Source organism: Scyliorhinus canicula, chromosome 18 (genome assembly GCF_902713615.1).
Source record: "Scyliorhinus canicula chromosome 18, sScyCan1.1, whole genome shotgun sequence".
Taxonomy (NCBI): domain Eukaryota; kingdom Metazoa; phylum Chordata; class Chondrichthyes; order Carcharhiniformes; family Scyliorhinidae; genus Scyliorhinus; species Scyliorhinus canicula.
In genome coordinates, this window is record NC_052163.1 from 10,577,952 (window position 1) to 10,595,363 (window position 17,412).

At 44.5% G+C, this 17,412-nt stretch overlaps 2 protein-coding genes across 3 annotated transcripts in view; one reads left to right on the forward strand and one right to left on the reverse strand.

Moving 5' to 3' along the window:
* LOC119952929 (centrosomal protein of 95 kDa-like) overlaps positions 1-3,370 on the reverse strand; it is a 53,083-nt gene extending 49,713 nt beyond the window's left edge. For both annotated transcript variants that reach the window (XM_038776563.1, XM_038776561.1), the window contains exon 1: positions 3,108-3,370. In XM_038776563.1, coding sequence (XP_038632491.1) covers positions 3,108-3,129 — 22 coding nt within the window. In that variant the 5' untranslated portion in view covers positions 3,130-3,370. The remainder of the gene's footprint in view (positions 1-3,107) is intronic.
* A 453-nt stretch (positions 3,371-3,823) lies between these two features.
* On the forward strand, positions 3,824-15,911 carry ddx5 (DEAD (Asp-Glu-Ala-Asp) box helicase 5). Its single transcript, XM_038776538.1, has 13 exons — positions 3,824-4,027; positions 4,600-4,771; positions 5,812-5,908; positions 7,937-8,070; positions 8,852-8,917; positions 9,004-9,145; positions 9,235-9,395; positions 9,697-9,869; positions 11,269-11,379; positions 12,841-12,902; positions 12,982-13,041; positions 14,337-14,561; positions 15,021-15,911. The coding sequence occupies exons 1-13, from the start codon at positions 3,981-3,983 to the stop codon at positions 15,533-15,535; spliced, it is 1,965 nt and encodes a 654-aa protein (XP_038632466.1). The 5' UTR covers positions 3,824-3,980; the 3' UTR covers positions 15,536-15,911.
* Positions 15,912-17,412: the final 1,501 nt, after the last annotated feature.

The window sequence follows — 17,412 nt, forward strand, 5'->3', positions numbered from 1 at the left end:
AGGTGTATACAGAATCAATTTGGGGGTGGCAAGCTTGTGTGATGCGTTGGGCCGAGTTCACCACACTCTGCTGTTTCTTGCGATCTTGGGTCAAGCAGTTGCCATACCAAGCTGTGATGCAGCTGGGTAGGATGCTCTCTATGGCACATCTGTACATTGCGAGTCCACTCACATCCTTCTAAATTCCAGAGAATATAAGAAGCAATATGCTATAACATATCCCCCTGCTCCTTTTTTCAATGTTTCTATAGATACTGTATAGCACTTAGGACAAAGGAGAGCAAAGGCTATAGGAAAGCGGAATTGGGCTATCGAATTGAATGATCGGGCACGAATATACTGAATGGTCTCCTCCTGCTCCTATTATCTATGTTTCTATAATCATTTTAGCTCCATCGTTTACATCCAAATATTTTAGCTCCTATTATATATAAAAGATATATTCAGGCTCCAGAAATAAAATCACACTAAGGTCAATCAGAGGTAGGGAAAAGTAGTAACCAAAGCAGTAGGGAGGATTCCTGGAGAATGCAGCCCAGCTAGAGAATATGCTGCGACACAGATCAGCACTTTTGATTCGACAACACGGAAAGGCAGACTGCCTCGCCTACCTGCAAGGGAGGGCGAACCCAGAAGAGAGTAGATTTCAATATGATTAATATGAATAAAAGTTTCTTTAGAGTCGTTTTTGACATCACACTAATTCCCTCAGCCACATTAAAAAAACTACAGGGTGGGGTGGGGGAAAACAACAAAATAAAAACTAGCATGGAAATGAAAGTGGGAGTGGTGAATAGGAGAGGGAATGGCCACCTCCAGCACTAGACGGGCTGTCGTATTTGATTAAGAGTTGTGCTGGGGCTACCACCTCCCCACCCATCATTTTAACCGCCTGGGCTGGAGCCTCCAAACAAGCTGCCGGTCCGGTTGGTTACCGTGACACTTTTGGCTTGCTCAGTTGGCAGGGGGTGTGATGCAGAATGGCACCGACCCCCCCAGGCCGGTTGTAGGGCCTTTTTTAAGCTTATACACACCTTATTTTATAGAGAGGGAGAGAGAAAGCTGCCCTTTTTGGCACAGCTAAGGGGGGGGGAAGCAAAAAAAATAAACATTTCCTGGTTGACACAACTCGACAATCCTTGGAAACGACAATTAAAAGGGGACTGGGGAAGTTTCTTGGGGGGGGGGGGTGGGAAGTTTCTTCTGGGGGGGGGGAAATTCCTTCTTGGGGGGGGGGAAAGTTCCTTTGGGGGGGGGAAAGTTCCTTCTGGGGGGGGAGAAAAGTTCCTTCGGGGGGGGGGGGAGGAGAAAAGTTCCTTCGGGGGGGGGAGGGGGAGAAAGGTTCCTTCTTGGGGGGGGGGGGGTTCCTTCTTGGGGGGGGGGGGGAGTTTCTTCTTGGGGGGGGGGGGAGTTTCTTCTTGGGGGGGGGGGGGGAGTTTCTTCTTGGGGGGGGGAAGTTTCTTCTTGGGGGGGGGGGGGGGGAGTTTCTTCTTGGGGGGGGAAGTTTCTTCTTGGGGGGGGGGAAGTTTCTTCTTGGGGGGGGAGTTTCTTCTTGGGGGGGGAGTTTCTTCTTGGGGGGGGGGGAGTTTCTTCTTGGGGGGGGAAGTTTCTTCTTGGGGGGGGAAGTTTCTTCTTGGGGGGGGGGGAAGTTTCTTCTTGGGGGGGGGGGAAGTTTCTTCTTGGGGGGGGAAGTTTCTTCTTGGGGGGGGAAGTTTCTTCTTGGGGGGGGGAAGTTTCTTCTTGGGGGGGGGGGAAGTTTCTTCTTGGGGGGGGGGGAAGTTTCTTCTTGGGGGGGGAAGTTTCTTCTTGGGGGGGGAAGTTTCTTCTTGGGGGGGAAGTTTCTTCTTGGGGGGGGGGAAGTTTCTTCTTGGGGGGGGGAAGTTTCTTCTTGGGGGGGGGGGAAGTTTCTTCTTGGGGGGGGGAAGTTTCTTCTTGGGGGGGGGGAAGTTTCTTCTTGGGGGGGGGGAAGTTTCTTCTTGGGGGGGGGGAAGTTTCTTCTTGGGGGGGGGGGGAAGTTTCTTCTTGGGGGGGGAAGTTTTTTCTTGGGGGGGGAAGTTTCTTCTTGGGGGGGGAAGTTTCTTCTTGGGGGGGGAAGTTTCTTCTTGGGGGGGAAGTTTCTTCTTGGGGGGGGGGAAGTTTCTTCTTGGGGGGGGGAAGTTTCTTCTTGGGGGGGGAAGTTTCTTCTTGGGGGGGGGGGAAGTTTCTTCTTGGGGGGGGGAAGTTTCTTCTTGGGGGGGGGAAGTTTCTTCTTGGGGGGGGGGGAAGTTTCTTCTTGGGGGGGGGGGAAGTTTCTTCTTGGGGGGGGGGGAAGTTTCTTCTTGGGGGGGGAAGTTTCTTCTGGGGGGGGGAAGTTTCTTCTTGGGGGTGGGGGGAAAGTTTCTTATTGGGGGGTGGGGGGAAAGTTTCTTATTGGGGGGTGGGGGGAAAGTTTCTTATTGGGGGGTGGGGGGAAAGTTTCTTATTGGGGGGTGGGGGGATAGTTTCTTCTTGGGGGGGGGGGGGGTTTCTTCTGGGGGGGGGGGGTTTCTTCTTGGGGGGTGGGGGGGGAAGTTTCTTCTTGGGGGGTGGGGGGGAAGTTTCTTCTTGGGGGGTGGGGGGGAAGTTTCTTCTTGGGGGGGTGGGGGGGAAGTTTCTTCTTGGGGGGTGGGGGGGAAGTTTCTTCTTGGGGGGTGGGGGGGAAGTTTCTTCTTGGGGGGTGGGGGGGAAGTTTCTTCTTGGGGGGTGGGGGGGAAGTTTCTTCTTGGGGGGTGGGGGGGAAGTTTCTTATTGGGGGTGAGGGGGAAGTTTCTTATTGGGGGGTGAGGGGGAAGTTTTTATTGCGGGGGGGGAGAGAAGTTTTTATTGCAGGGGGGGGGGAAGAGAAGTTTTTATTGCGGGGGGGGGGGAGAGAAGTTTTTATTGGGGGGGAGAAGTTTTTATTGCGGGCGGGGGGGTGGGGTGGGGTGTGGGGGGTGTGGTGTGGGGGGTGTGGTGTGGGGGGTGTGGTGTGGGTGGGGTGGGGTGGTGGGGGTGTGTGTGGGGGGGGTGGGGGTGTGTGTGGGGGGGGGGGGTGGTGGGGGAGTTTGCAGTGCTCCTGCTGGAAGACAAGTCAGTCAAGACGGACCAACCTCTCTCCTCCTGGCTCTCCATCCTCCCGTCACGATTCCTTCCACACACCCTCCTTCGACCGAACGAACGAGCGGCTGCTTAGGGAGATTTTAAATAAAAAGGCCAATTCTTCTCTTCTCCCGCCGGGCTGCCGACACTTGGCCCATCGGGCTGTCAGTCAGCTCACTTCCATACTCCCTGGGCCCTTGTGCATTTAAACCGTCTCTCGCCGCCGGTTGGCCGTCCGCGCGACGTCACCAACCGCCCACCGGCGGAACTGCGTCACCAGCTCCAGCCCCGCCCCCCTTTTTTATTTTTTTCTCTAAAATTAAAAAAAAAAGATCGTGTACATTTTTTCGCCCTCGCCCGCCCGCCGCGTCTAACCGGCATTCTCCGGCAATTTTTATCCGTCCATTTAATTCCCTCCCCTCTCTCTTTCTGCCGTTTGATTGACGTCATCCGGTCGTCAAGGGGAAGAAAGAACCTCTCGCTCTCCTCGCTCGCCTGTAGCCGTCAGCGAGACGAAGTAGTTCCTGTCAAACCGGGGGCGGGGAAAGGCTTTTTTTGGGGGGGTGGGGGAGCAGCCCCCGATGCTAGGGGAAATGGGGCAAATGTGTGGTCGAGGGGTGGGGTTGGGGCCCGCCGGGGTACAGTGTGTGTGGTGGGGAGGGGGAGGGGTATCTGGGTCAGAGTTGGAGCGGCGTCGTGTTTGAATTGCGCAGGGATACGCGGAAGGAGTTCCGGGCTCTCTCTCGCCGGCTTTGGACTAAAGGCGGACAAGGAACCGGCATTTTGGCTTCAGCTTCCGACCGGCTTATTGGGTAGCAGCGCTCTCCGGCCGAGCGGCAAAAAGCAATTCCCACCGCCAACCCAACCCCCTCCTATCACTTTAAATGATGCCTGGTTACGAAAGAGGTGACCGTAGTCGAGAGCGCGGCGGGTGAGTCTGGCGTTTTTTTCCCCCTTTTATTATTTTTTAAAAGGATGCGCATTCGGCGTTTTGGGAGAAAAGCCGGTTCCGTTCTGGCGGGCGAGCGGCCGCCATGCGGTCCGTTAAAAACCCCCCACTGGCGTATATCGTGTGGAGTTTGTATTTACAAAAAAAAATACTCGATAATGTGAAGACGGTTCTGTGGCAAATTAAATTTAATCATTTTATCCTCTCGTTTTAAACGTCCAAATGTGTTTTTTTTGTCTTGTCACGGTTTCATCAATATAATTTTTATTTCGATGTTCAATTTGACCTCGTGTCGCAGGTTTCTTCCTTGTATCTAAAATGGCCGGGAGGTTTTTTTTTGTGGGGGGGGGTGGTGGTGATGGGAACATCTATAAGTTACCTGATGCAATGTTCTGTCTGCCCCTGGTTTGTGGTGAGGGGTGATTTTTTTTCTGTATCTTTAAAACCTGCGCCTCGTTTTCCATTTTTTAAAAATAAAGGTGTGCGATTTTTTTTCTTATTTTTAAACGTGGTCCCTTTTTCTCTCTCTCTCTCTTTCTCCCTCCCAATTCCAGGTTCGGTTCGGGTGGACCTCGCTTCGGTGGCAGCAGGAACGCGCCTCCACCCGGCAGGAAATTCGGGCAGCCGGGGGAGAAGCTGAGGAAAAGAAAATGGGACATGGAGGAGCTGCCCAAATTCGAGAAGAACTTCTACGTCGAACACATAGACGTGCTGAACCGACCTGTGGTATGACCGGCAGGACATCCCTTTTCTCTTTCTTCCCCGCCCCCCCCCCCCCTCCTATTTTTTTTGTACCACATAGATTCCTGGAATCAAATAACCATTAGGTCCCCAAGAAATTGATGGTCCCTAGGTTTTTGAAGTAAATTTTAGACTGGGTTTGTATGGGGAGGGGGTTCAGCTATGGGGTTGTAAGGGGGATGTCACCGAAATCCGCTTTTATCCAATATGTCACCTAAATCAATCTCAGCGTGATAATGTGCTTTGACTTGGCAACGGTTGTGGAGGATGTTGGGATGACGCTTGTAGCTGATGGGTTATTCCTAAGTGTGGCAATGATTCATTCCTATGAGTCACAAATGGACCATCTTTCCCCACCCACTAGCTTACCCATACCGTTGAATGGAAATGTTTCAATAAATATAGCGTGTTCTGAGCTAATGTTTGGTTTCCCCCTGGTGGACATGTTCCCCTAACGAATGAAAGCAAATCACAGGCATGAATCTTGGTGTTTTTCAATGAGGAAGTATTAGTCACAAAATGCCGGTGGCTTATGAACTTGCCTTTTTTTAATTCCTGTTAAACTTGCCGAAGCTTGTCGAAGTAATATCTAGCTTTTGGTGGTAATGCACTTTACATCTAATACAAATTCATATTATTGGGTCTACATGTGGCAGATGACTGGAATACTTCTGTAATTTGGTTTGGGCCAGTCAATTTTTAATCTGAAATGAACTAAATCTATATAAGGGCTATGGGGGAAGCCAAGTTGGTGCACTAATCAGCCATCATCTCATTGAACGGCAGACCATTAGAAGGGTTGAGGTTAAGTGGGTTTAAATCTCACCAACATTGAGGGCATTTAAAAGTTTATTGGATAAGCATATGGATGATAAGGGCATAGTGTAGGTTAGCTGGCCTTTAGTTTTTTTTTTCCATGTCGGTGCAACATTGAGGGCCGAAGGGCCTGTACTGCGCTGTATCGTTCTATGTTCTATGTTCTAAATGTTAATAATTTGATCTGACAATGTTGTTCATTATTGCAGCAAGATATTGAACAATACAGAAGAACCAAAGAAATCACAGTAAAAGGAATTATTTGTCCTAAACCAGTTTTGAACTTTGTTGAAGCAAGTTTTCCAAGTAAGTATAGCCACTATTGGATTGGGTTTATTTATTGTCACGTGTACTGAGGTACAGTGAAAAGTATTTTTCTGTGAGCAGCTCGAGCAGATGATTTAGTACATGCAAATAATATAAAACGAAAATACATTATAGGGCAACGCGAGGTCCACAATATAAATAAATAGACACCGACATCGGGTGAAGCATACAAGAGTATATTAATCTGGTTATAACCTTTACACTGCCAGAGCTGTGTTTGTAATCATGCTGTTAATTCCATACAATCCCTACAGTACAGAAGGAGGCTATTTGATCTATCGAGTCTGCACTGACCCTCTGAAAGAACATTGCCTGGGCCCATTCTCCTGCCTAACCATAAGATGTAGGAGCAGAATGAGGCCCTTTGGCCCATTGCGTCTGCTCAACCATTTGATAATGGCTGATGTGTTCCTCATCCCTGTTCTCATGCCTTCTCCCCATAACCCCAAATCTCCATATTGGTCAAGAAATCCCCTTATTACAACAGATTTGTGCTTGAGGTGCTGTCATCTGTAGGGCCACAGACCAAGAGCTGATGGAACAGATCATCTGAACTAGGGGCAGGCAATTCAGCACCTCAAGCCTTCTCCGACTTTCAATACGATTTTGGCCCACTCCTACCTGGCTATATCCATTTGTACGGTTCTCATTTTCTCATTGCAACTAACTGTCGTACGTATTTTGTTTGTCGTCTGCAAATTTGACTACAGAATCTTTTTGTCCCTGTATCAGTTTGTTATAGATTGTAAATGGTTGGGGCCCAAGGACTGAACCCTGAGGCATCCCACCAGTTACATTTTGCCATCCAAGAAGACCCATTTATCCCAACTCTCTTCTGTTAGCCAGTGTACTATCCAGCAATAAATTAATCCTAACCCCATGTGATAACCTTGTGTATTGACTTGTGTGGCAACTTATTAAACACCTTCTGGAAATGCAGATATACTACATCTACAGGATCCCCAATATCCACTTTGCTTATTTCATCTTCAAATATCCCTAACCCAGTGCACTGATCACGGCTAATCCACCTAACCTGCACACCTTTGGACTGAGGGGAAACTGGAGCACCTGGAGGAGGAGAACATGCAAACTCCACACTACACCCAGGTCTGGAATTGACCCTGGGTCCCTGACACTGAGGCAGCAGTGTTTGGTGCTGTGCAATCTAGTCCTTAATATGATGTACTATGCATAGGGTTCCAGTCTGTTAACCTGAGGTTATGATGTCCCGAATTGGTCAGAATGGCCTTGTTTGGTAACTCCCAGTCACTATTCCGTGGCATCTGGTGGTGGTGTGAAACCCAAGATACCTCTGGGGATTGCATTGCCTGTAGCACTGTGGGGATGGTGAGAAATGAGGTCAGGTTCTCGTCTGGGCTTGAGTTACTAGAATCTAGTTTGAGGTGTGCTTAATTTAAGGGTAGCCATAATGTGGAGATGCTGGCGTTGGATTGGGTTGAGCACAGTAAGAAGTCTTACAACAACAGGTTTGTTTCGAATCATCTGAGCACTGATCATTCGAATCCTGATCATTCACCTGAAGAAGGAGCTGTGCTCCGAAAGCTGGTGAATCGAAACAAACCTGTTGGACTTTAACCTGGTGTTGTAAGACTTACTGTACTTGATAGAGGTGTGGTCTACTGGTTTTAAATATCAAATCTGTTGAGTGATTCTCTAACACCGTGCACCTTTCAATCTAATATTATTAAATATATTGAAATGGAATGTCTTAATTTTCTTAACCCTGCTTGGAGATTTCTCTATGCATACTGGAGTAACATCGGAGTGAATGAGTGGAGGAGAGGGAATAGTAAGCAATATCATATCATTTCTGAACTGCTTGAAACAAACTACCATAGATGTAACGGCAAACTATTTCTGGTGGTATCTGTCTTGTCAGCAAAATGGCTTGGGCAGAGACGAGTAACTTGAGAATCGTAGCTCGTAGAAAATTGACACAATGGACAATATAAAGACCCATATTTGCCTTTGTCCATTCCACAGCATACGTATTGGATGTTTTAATGCAGCAAAATTTCACAGAACCGACTGCTATTCAGGCTCAAGGTTGGCCTGTTGCGCTTAGTGGCAAGGACATGGTTGGGATTGCACAGACTGGATCTGGTAAAACACTTGCTGTAAGTATACTTGTGTGCTGTTGTCTTGTCTGAACCAGACGATGTAGAATTTGTCCAAATCCAGATTACCTGGTTATTTTCGTATTATCTATAGGACCTCGTTGTGTACAAATGAAGTTGCTTGTAGTATAGAAAGCAAAAGGTCAATTTGTGCACAGTTAGCTCCTGCACACAGCAGTGTGATGACTAGAGAATGAGTAAATATTGACCAGGATGCTAACTCCACTGCCCCTCTTTACAATAGTACAGTGAGGTCTTTTTATTTTACATTTCAAACACTGTTTTAAAGCACTTTCGGGAAATCTTGAGAATTAGAAGGCATTGTATAAATGAGTTTCTCTAATTTGCTGTGCTGGGTGAAGTAACTTGCATATCAGACTGCATAAATCATTAATTACGTGGAAGAGATTTTAATGCTTTATTAATTAGGTTATTCTGATATCCAATTTTTTTATAAATTTAGAGTGCCCAATTATTTTTTCCAATTAAGGGGCAATTTAGCCTGGCCAATTCACCTAACCTGCCCATCTTTTTGGGTTGTGGGGGCGAAACCCACGCAGACACGGGGAGAATGTGCAAACTCCACACGGACAGTGACCCAGGGCCGGGATTCGAACCTGGGACCTCAGCGCCGTAGGCAGCAATGCTAACCACTGTGCCACCGTGCTGCCCCAATTGTGAATTCTTAATGGTATCGATAAGAATTTTGAAACTAAGCTTCTGACCCTCTTATCCTAAGGCTATATAATTAAGCTTTGGCAATTGATTTTTCTTTTTGCAGTACTTGCTACCTGCCATTGTGCACATAAATCACCAGCCTTTCCTGGAACGTGGAGATGGTCCCATTGTAAGTAGCATGTTAACTTGGGTTACAAGAATTGGTAATAGATTGAAATTTGACATTTTGACATTGGAGAATAAACTTTCTTTCAGTGTCTGGTACTGGCACCAACCAGAGAGCTGGCTCAACAAGTACAACATGTGGCACATGATTATGGAAGAGCATCTCGCCTAAAATCAACATGTATTTATGGAGGAGCGCCAAAGGGCCCACAGATTCGGGATCTTGAAAGAGGTATTGTTTGCTCTGACTTCGATATTATTACCTGCATTTCTCTGTAATGTTTTGATAAATCACAATCTTGTATACCTTCGATGCTTTAGGTGTGGAAATCTGTATTGCAACACCTGGTAGATTGATAGACTTTTTGGAAGCTGGGAAGACCAATCTCAGGAGATGTACATATCTGGTACTTGATGAAGCAGACCGCATGCTTGATATGGGCTTTGAACCACAGATCCGTAAAATTGTTGAACAGATCCGGGTAAGTTACTTTTTTTCACAGGATCCAGAACTTGACAATGTGTTCTTAAAATGTCTGACTAATTGTCTATTCAGAGCCATCTTAAAGCTGATTACAAATGTCTTTGTTGCAATTTGTTAATTGACCAAGTGTGTCACTGTGGAGCGGCTGCAGCTCCAAATTAAATTATTTTTTGTTTGGTTTTTAAACTCTGGTTTTTGTCCAATGTTTATTCGGATGTCTTGGTGGGTGGAAAGGAAGGGATAAAATGTTTAACTTAGAAATTGATTTCTTGTTCATTTCAATTTGTTTTCTTCTATAGCCTGACCGGCAAACCTTGATGTGGAGTGCAACTTGGCCCAAAGAGGTTCGACAGTTGGCTGAAGATTTCTTGAAAGAATATGTTCAAATTAACATTGGTGCATTGGAACTTAGTGCCAATCACAACATCCTGCAGATTATAGATGTGTGCCAAGAGGTTGAGAAAGACGATAAGTAAGTGAGATTTGGATAAGATTTTTGGACAGATGTTGCTAGGTATTAAGTAAACTCTTGCCTTTGCATCATATCATGTAAAGGGTACAACTTGGAATGTGTCTGCTGGAGCCTTGAGCTCTCCTGGCATAGGAAGGTAGCTCCTTTTTATCCAAGTAACCATCTTAAAAGTGGTTAACTTGCCTACCCCTTGTTGTGTTTTCTGATATCCGGTCCAGATCTTTCTTTCTGTAGTATTATAGTAGGCAGAGATTGTCTAGCGTCTCCATGATTTCCTGCCATTTCTTCCACAGATGGGACATTTGGAAATGTTCCTGACATCAGTACCCATAACCATGTATATCTGAACTTCTAATCTCAAACCAATGACCTGTTTCTCCAATGTGGTTTCACTTTTTGGGTAAAAGATTCTGCCAGTTTGAAGACATGGCTACCATGTTCTTGCCACCTACTGTGCCATTTAATTTCTTTCAAATGGTTTCTTTGACAGTACTATCAAAACAAATTTAGTGAGCTGTGAAGCTGGTGTCATAGCAAAGCTTTAACTGTTCATGCACCTGAACTTTCCAGATCATTAGACAGGGAAGAAAACATTTGTGAATCCAAGATTTAAGGTCAGTTGCTTTGACTACCAGAACTTGGTCTATGTCTTAGTGCAATACTAAGGTATTTGCAAATCTACATTGAAAATTCTTTGATTTTTATACTTACTAGATAATTCAGTTCAGTCACAAGAACATAAATAGAAGCAGGAATAGACCATATGGCCCATTTGAGCCTGCTTAGTTATTTGCTACGATCATGTTTGAACATCATCAATTCTGCCAGCTCCCCATATCCTTTCCCCGAGATGAAAAACCCTCATCCACGTCCTCTTGTCTCAGTCCTGAATGTCCTATTGAGCTCCTTTAATGCATCTTGTCGATGGTACATATTGCTGCCTGTTGCCACTGTCAGGGGTGCCAATCACACGAGCTGCTTTGTCCTGGATGGTGTCAAGCTTTTTGAGTGTTGGAGCAGCACTCATCCAGGCAAGTGGAAAGTATTCCCTGATCTGATGTGCCTTGTAAATGGTGGACAGGCTTTGGGGAATCAGGTAAGTTACACTTCATAGAACTTTTTCAGCTTCTGACTGTGGTTCGGTTTCTGGTCCATAGTAACCACTAGAATGTTGATAGCTGTTGACTGCAAGCTATCTTGATTTCTCTCTCAAAATCGCTACATTTTGCGCACTTTAACACAAAAATTCTGCTTTTCCGTTCTCCGGCCATTTCTTTTTCCCACCCCACATACTCCAACTTCCACAACGTTGCCCACATGTCATCTCTTTGCAGCCTCTTGTTTGAATGTTGCTCTGCTAGAAATGCTCTAATTTTATTGCTGGTTAATACATTTCTAGATTGCTGAGGTTGATGGAGGAAATAATGAGTGAAAAAGAAAACAAAACTATAATTTTTGTGGAGACCAAACGGAGATGCGATGAACTTACAAGGCGAATGAGGAGAGATGGGTGAGTGTACTTGTCAAACTTGCCTACATTTGTTAAATCACATGGTAAAATAGAGTTGTGTTGTCTGTCTGACCAGATGTTTGGCTTATTTACATGAAATTGAGTTGATTGTTGCTGTCCACAAACCTTTTTTCCACTTAAGCTTTCCATTTTGAACTAGTGCCAAGTTGAACTGCTTTCTGTGTAGAATTGGATTTGTAAATACACATTTGGTATTGCCCATAGTTAAGGATTGGGTACATTGATTGATTAGAGATTCATAACCGAACAAAGTAGATAAACTTTTTTTAATGCAATGGTTTGGTTAACATATGTATGTTTGAACTAAAACCCAGGAAGCCTTCTGGTGCAATGGTAGCAACCCTGCTGCTGGGCCTGAAGCTCTAGGTTTGAGTCCAGTACTAGGACCTGGCCACAGAAGAAGTGTTCAGCAGGTTGGTACTCGTGAAAATCCTTCCACCACTTTCTGCCATACTCCTCAAAAGGTTAAAGTGTGTCTGTGAACATGCACTTAAAGTAGATCACTGCAGGTATTAAGTTTTGAACTTAAAACTGAAATTTCTGTAGTCAGGAAAGATTAGTTTTAGAGTTAAAGGGAATGGAGATGGGGCAAGAAAGGAAACAAGGGGTGTCAAGTGAGAGATTTGTCTTAGGCTAGGCACTTTATGGCTTTGATGTAAGATTTCAACTTCAGACTAAACAGTGTCCCTGTTTTGCTTCCTCCTTTGCATGTTTAAATTTTTCTTTTGCTTTGGATCTGAGTTTCCAGCATTTTCTGTTTTACACAATTTGTAGCCTACAGCATTTGTGGTTTGAATTCTGGTAGATCAGCATAAAAGTGGCTATTGTGTCCCTTGCTAAAACATGACATGTAGCTCTCCTCCACAGTTCCCAATGTGAGGCCTGACAGAGTAGCAATAATGAATAAGCCAGCAAAAGCGAAATGGTATTTTAAAGGCTTGCATAATTTTGGTTAAGTAGGTTGCCACCTTCAAGTCAAATGAACGCTTTTAGTTAACTATGATATTCCTCTTCATCTGTGCCTATAGTTTAATTTAGTTGAGGCTAAGTGGAAACTTTTGCTTCATGAGGAATCATACAGTACAGAAGAGCAGCCCACTCAGTCTGGATCAGCAAAAAAAACCCAGAATCTACACTAATCCCACTTCCCAGCACTTGGCCCCATAGCCTTGAATGTTATGCCGTTTCAAGTGCTCCTCCAAGTACTTGTTTAAAGATTATTTTCTGCCTCAACTACCCTCCCAGGCAGTGCATTCCAGATTCCCACCACCAAAACAAATTTTGCAGTGGCTGAGCAAAGATATCCAACGGAGACTGATTTGAACTGTAAAATTGTGCTTCGTTTGTAGTTAACGCTTTTAATGCAATTTCATCTAGAACACTGACTTAAAATTCTGAACTATTTCATGTATGTCAATTGTAATCTGTTTGTTGTTATAGATGGCCGGCAATGTGTATTCATGGTGATAAGAGTCAGCCAGAGCGTGACTGGGTTCTAAATGGTAAGTAGTGCTCAGCTTGAACTTGGTCCACTTGCAATTTGAGCATGCAAGATCTAACTGTTTCTAATTTTTCCTATAGAGTTTCGGTCAGGCAAAGCACCAATCCTTATTGCCACAGATGTTGCATCTAGAGGTTTAGGTTAGTAATGCCAGTTCAACTTCTGTCTTTCCCCACTTTTATTCAAAGATTTAAAGAAAGTATATCATTGCTTTCTTTAACATTTCTTTGCGTTTTTTTTTCTAAGTTGTGTAAAGGTGCAGTCTTTGTGGCAGGGCCTAGGCATGACAGTTCGAGGACTCGAGAGGGGGAAGGAGGACTAATCGATGTGATCGGCTGGCAGCTACCCAGTCGAGTACAGAGATGCTGAGCAGAGAGCATTGTGTGCCAGTAATCTTCAAACGGGAGAATGGTCAACATTGGCCCACCACCCTAAAAACCTGTTCTTGTCCTGGATAACTTGAAGCACTTGCCACATCTCATTCACTAAATCTTTGGTTCATTTGTTTACTTTTATTCACTCTATTGTACCCTAGTTTTTTCAGTTTTCTCCCTTAGCTAAATTATAACTTTAAAAAAAATTATAGCGAGTTTTCCAAAATATGCGCTGAACAAGTATCTAATTGTTAAAACTTTGTTCAATGCTTCATGTTTCTATTTATTTTAATGGAGAGCAGCGTTAACATCAGAAAGATCCTCTTTCAGAAATTGGTGGTGAGTACTGGCACAAGTTAGTGAAGATTAGTAGACCCCAGCTTCAGATGACACTGATAATCTAGCAGTGTAATGCCCTCATCTTCTGAAGTTCCTCCCTCACCTAATGCATATTAGTCATGTCAGGACCTGCCAAACAGAGACATTTTCTCAAGTGGACACTGGCTTCTTAGAAGTGCTTGCCTAGACAAGATGTCAAAAGAAAAACTGAGTAGGGAGGTATTGGGGATATAGGTGTCCATTGGGTTTTGTTTAATTGTAGTCTATTTTGGTCTTGGCAAGACGTGCAGTGTGGCCTGAATCCTGAGCTTCTCATGAATGTGTAGGAAGGACCTTGCCTGACTGTTCTAAGGTCCTGAATGGCACATGAAGAGGCAACAATGTACAAAGTGGCCCCAACTGTGTAGAAGCATCCGGATGTCACTTGATAACATGTGGGGAGTTCGCTGACTTGGGAATGGACTAGTGAATGCATACTCCCAATGGTAAGATCTCAAAGTATCTCTCTTTAAGATTTTGGGTTTTTTTTTAAGGGGAGTGTGCATTGTTTTCTCTTCCCACAGTAGTATTCCCACAGGATTTGAACTTAAGGGTTGTTTTAACATTTGCTTTACAGTCATGATGCTGCAGCTGTTTGCTCAATTGCTAACTCCTGTTTTTGATCTGACTGTTGTGGTGTGCATAATTTGCACCTGTTTTTGCAACACTGCAACACTTTACAGATGTTGAAGATGTGAAATTTGTCATCAATTATGACTACCCTAACTCTTCTGAAGACTATATTCACCGCATTGGGCGAACTGCCCGCAGTTCCAAAACTGGCACCGCTTACACGTTCTTTACTCCTGGCAACATAAAGCAAGCAAATGACCTTATCTCTGTGCTTCGTGAAGCAAATCAGGCTCTCAACCCAAAACTAATACAGATGGTAGAAGACAGAGGTTCAGGTAATATATTCTACAAATATTAAATTTTGAGCTGGGATTTTAATAGCTGCTGTTATTTTTTCTATATGCTTTAAATCTATTCCCAGTTGCTTGAGGGGTTCTGTGCCCAAAGGAGAACTTAGATTTGGGATTTTTAAATAAAACAGGGAGTTTTGAACCGTTTGGGGAAGAAAATTCTGTGAACTAAGTGGCTGGAAATATGGCTGCTGCTGGGGTGCAGAAGGGTTAGTGGCAAGAGGGCCATAATGTGATTACTGGCCATGAAACGCATGAAGGCCTAGGAGGGGGTAAGGCCAAGGGGAAATTTATTCCAGAAGGGAGAGAATCCAATCCAGCTAGAAGGGGCACTTGGTGCAAGTATTATTTGAGTGATTTCTCAGTTAGTTGAGATTGTACAGGATTCTGAAGTGCTGTCTATTTTGTATTTGTACTAATTAATGTCTTTGTTTTATTCAACAGGTCGTTCCAGGGGTAGAGGTGGCTATAAAGATGATCGCCGTGATGATAGAAGAGACAGATTCTCTGGTTCCAACAGGGGTGGGGGTTATAATGGCTTTAGGAATAGGGATAGCTTGGACAGGGTATACGGACAAGGAGGAAGGGAGAATGGTTTCAACACTCAAAGTTACACCTCAGCCGGCCAAAATGCCTTTGGTTCTGGGAAATTCGGCTCCACGAACAATTTCGGAAGTATGTCTCGGTTTGGAAATTCCTCCAGTTTTCCAGGATCTGTTAGCCAGGGAGCTGGTTCATATGGCAGTCAGAATCAAAATGGTTACAAGGCTATTGGTGGCAAAGTGCAGCAGTTTGGAAGTGGTCATTCTGGTCCTAATGCCATGCAGAGCAATGGCATTGGTCAGCAGCCATCTGTTGGAGCTCCGTATCAGTATCCACCCCCACCTTTAATGGGGATGGGTTTCCAGGCACAAACTGGTTACCCTATGCCTCTTGCATATGGAGGAATTCAGAAGTAACTTATTGAACTAGATGTTGAGTTTTTTCATTCTCTTCTGACTTGTACTGTATCTTTTTGTTTGAGGAGAGGATGAGAAAGTTCTTTAAGATTAGAAACCATTGATATTCCAGGAAAGACTGCAGTGCAGCAGTAGGATTGGTGCACTTTCCCCACTATTTAATTTTTTTGTTACTTTACATTCCTTGGAAATTTTTTGTTAGTGTTTTTCTATTAGAATGGCAGATTAATATTATACAAGTTTAACTTATGCATAAAAGTACAACAGCGTATGTAAAGATGCATGTCCTTCCAATAAGGAAGTTTGAAAGTCTTGGAGTTCTGTATGTATGTAACTGCCAAAAGTGTCATTTTAAATAAAAAATTAAAAAAATTGATTCCTTGGCCTATAATTGAGCATGAATTAATTCACTTCAGTTTACATTGTTAATTTAATTGTTAGTTCTGTATGTCTTGACCATGTACCTTTTTAAATTTGTGGTTGAGGGCAGAATATGTTGGGGGTTATCTATAGATCACCAAACAGTGCATGCAGTAAGGGTACAGCGATATCATGAATAGCTTTAATTTAAATATAAATTGGACTAACCAAACTAGCAATGGTACAGTGGATTTTTTTATTGGGAGTGTACATGATGATTTTTGTTTTGGACTAATAGATTGATCAACCAACCAGAGAACAGGCTATTATCGACTGGGTACTGTGGAATGAGGGGATTAATTAACACGTGTGGAATCCCTTGGGAGAGCAACCATAATATGTTCTTCCAAGATGGAAAGTGAAGTAGTCCAATCCAAAACTACGGTCTTGAAACTAAATAAAAGGAACAGTGAGGGTATGATTGGGAACTGTACTAAAGGGGTTAATGGTGATGGGCACTGGTTCATATTTGAATAATGTGCATGGAAAGAGGAGACATCTAAAATTGTCAGGAAAAGCAGCAAGCCTGAGGATTGGGAACATTATAGAATTCTGCAAAAGAGGACAAAAAATTTGACGGGGGGTGGGGGGCTGCGGGAATAGAATGAGTAAAACCGCAGGGTCCATACATGAAGAACAAGATTAGTAAAGATAAAAGTAGTTCACTTATAAGCTAGAGGGAAAAGTGGCAGAAGAATTCAACACCTATTTGTGGGTTCTATCTTCACAAAAGAGGACACAAATAATCTCCCAGAAATGTTAGCGAGGGTCTAGTGAGGGCAGCATTAAAGGAATATAGTGAGAAAATGGTGCTGGGGAAATTAATGGGGTTAAAAGCTAACAAATCACCATGGTATTAAAGGAAGTGGCTGTGGAAATAGATGCATTGGTTAAACACTAATTACTGTGGATGCTGGAATCTGAAACCAATGGTAAAATGCTGGAAAATCTCTGGTCTGGCAGCATCTGTAGGGAGAGAAAAGAGCTAATGTTTCAAGTGGGGTAGCATGGTGGTTAGCATAAATGCTTCACAGCTCCAGGGTCCCAGGTTCGATTCCCGGCTGGGTCGCTGTCTGTGTGGAGTCTGCACGTCCTCCCCCTGTGTGCGTGGGTTTCCTCCGGGTGCTCCGGTTTCCTCCCACAGTCCAAAGATGTGCGGGTTAGGTGGATTGGCCATGCTAAATTGCCCGTAGTGTCCTAATAAAAGTAAGGTTAAGGGGGGGGGTTGTTGGGTTACGGGTATAGGGTGGATACGTGGGTTTGAGTAGGGTGATCATGGCTCGGCACAACATTGAGGGCCGAAGGGCCTGTTCTGTGCTGTACTGTTCTATGTTCTAAGTCCCAATGACTTCACTTGGCAGATGCCAGGATTGGTGGGACTGTCCCATGAAGAGAGATTGGTTTATCTGGGCCTGTACTTAGTGTTTGGGGTGGGGGAGAGAATGAGGGGAGATCTG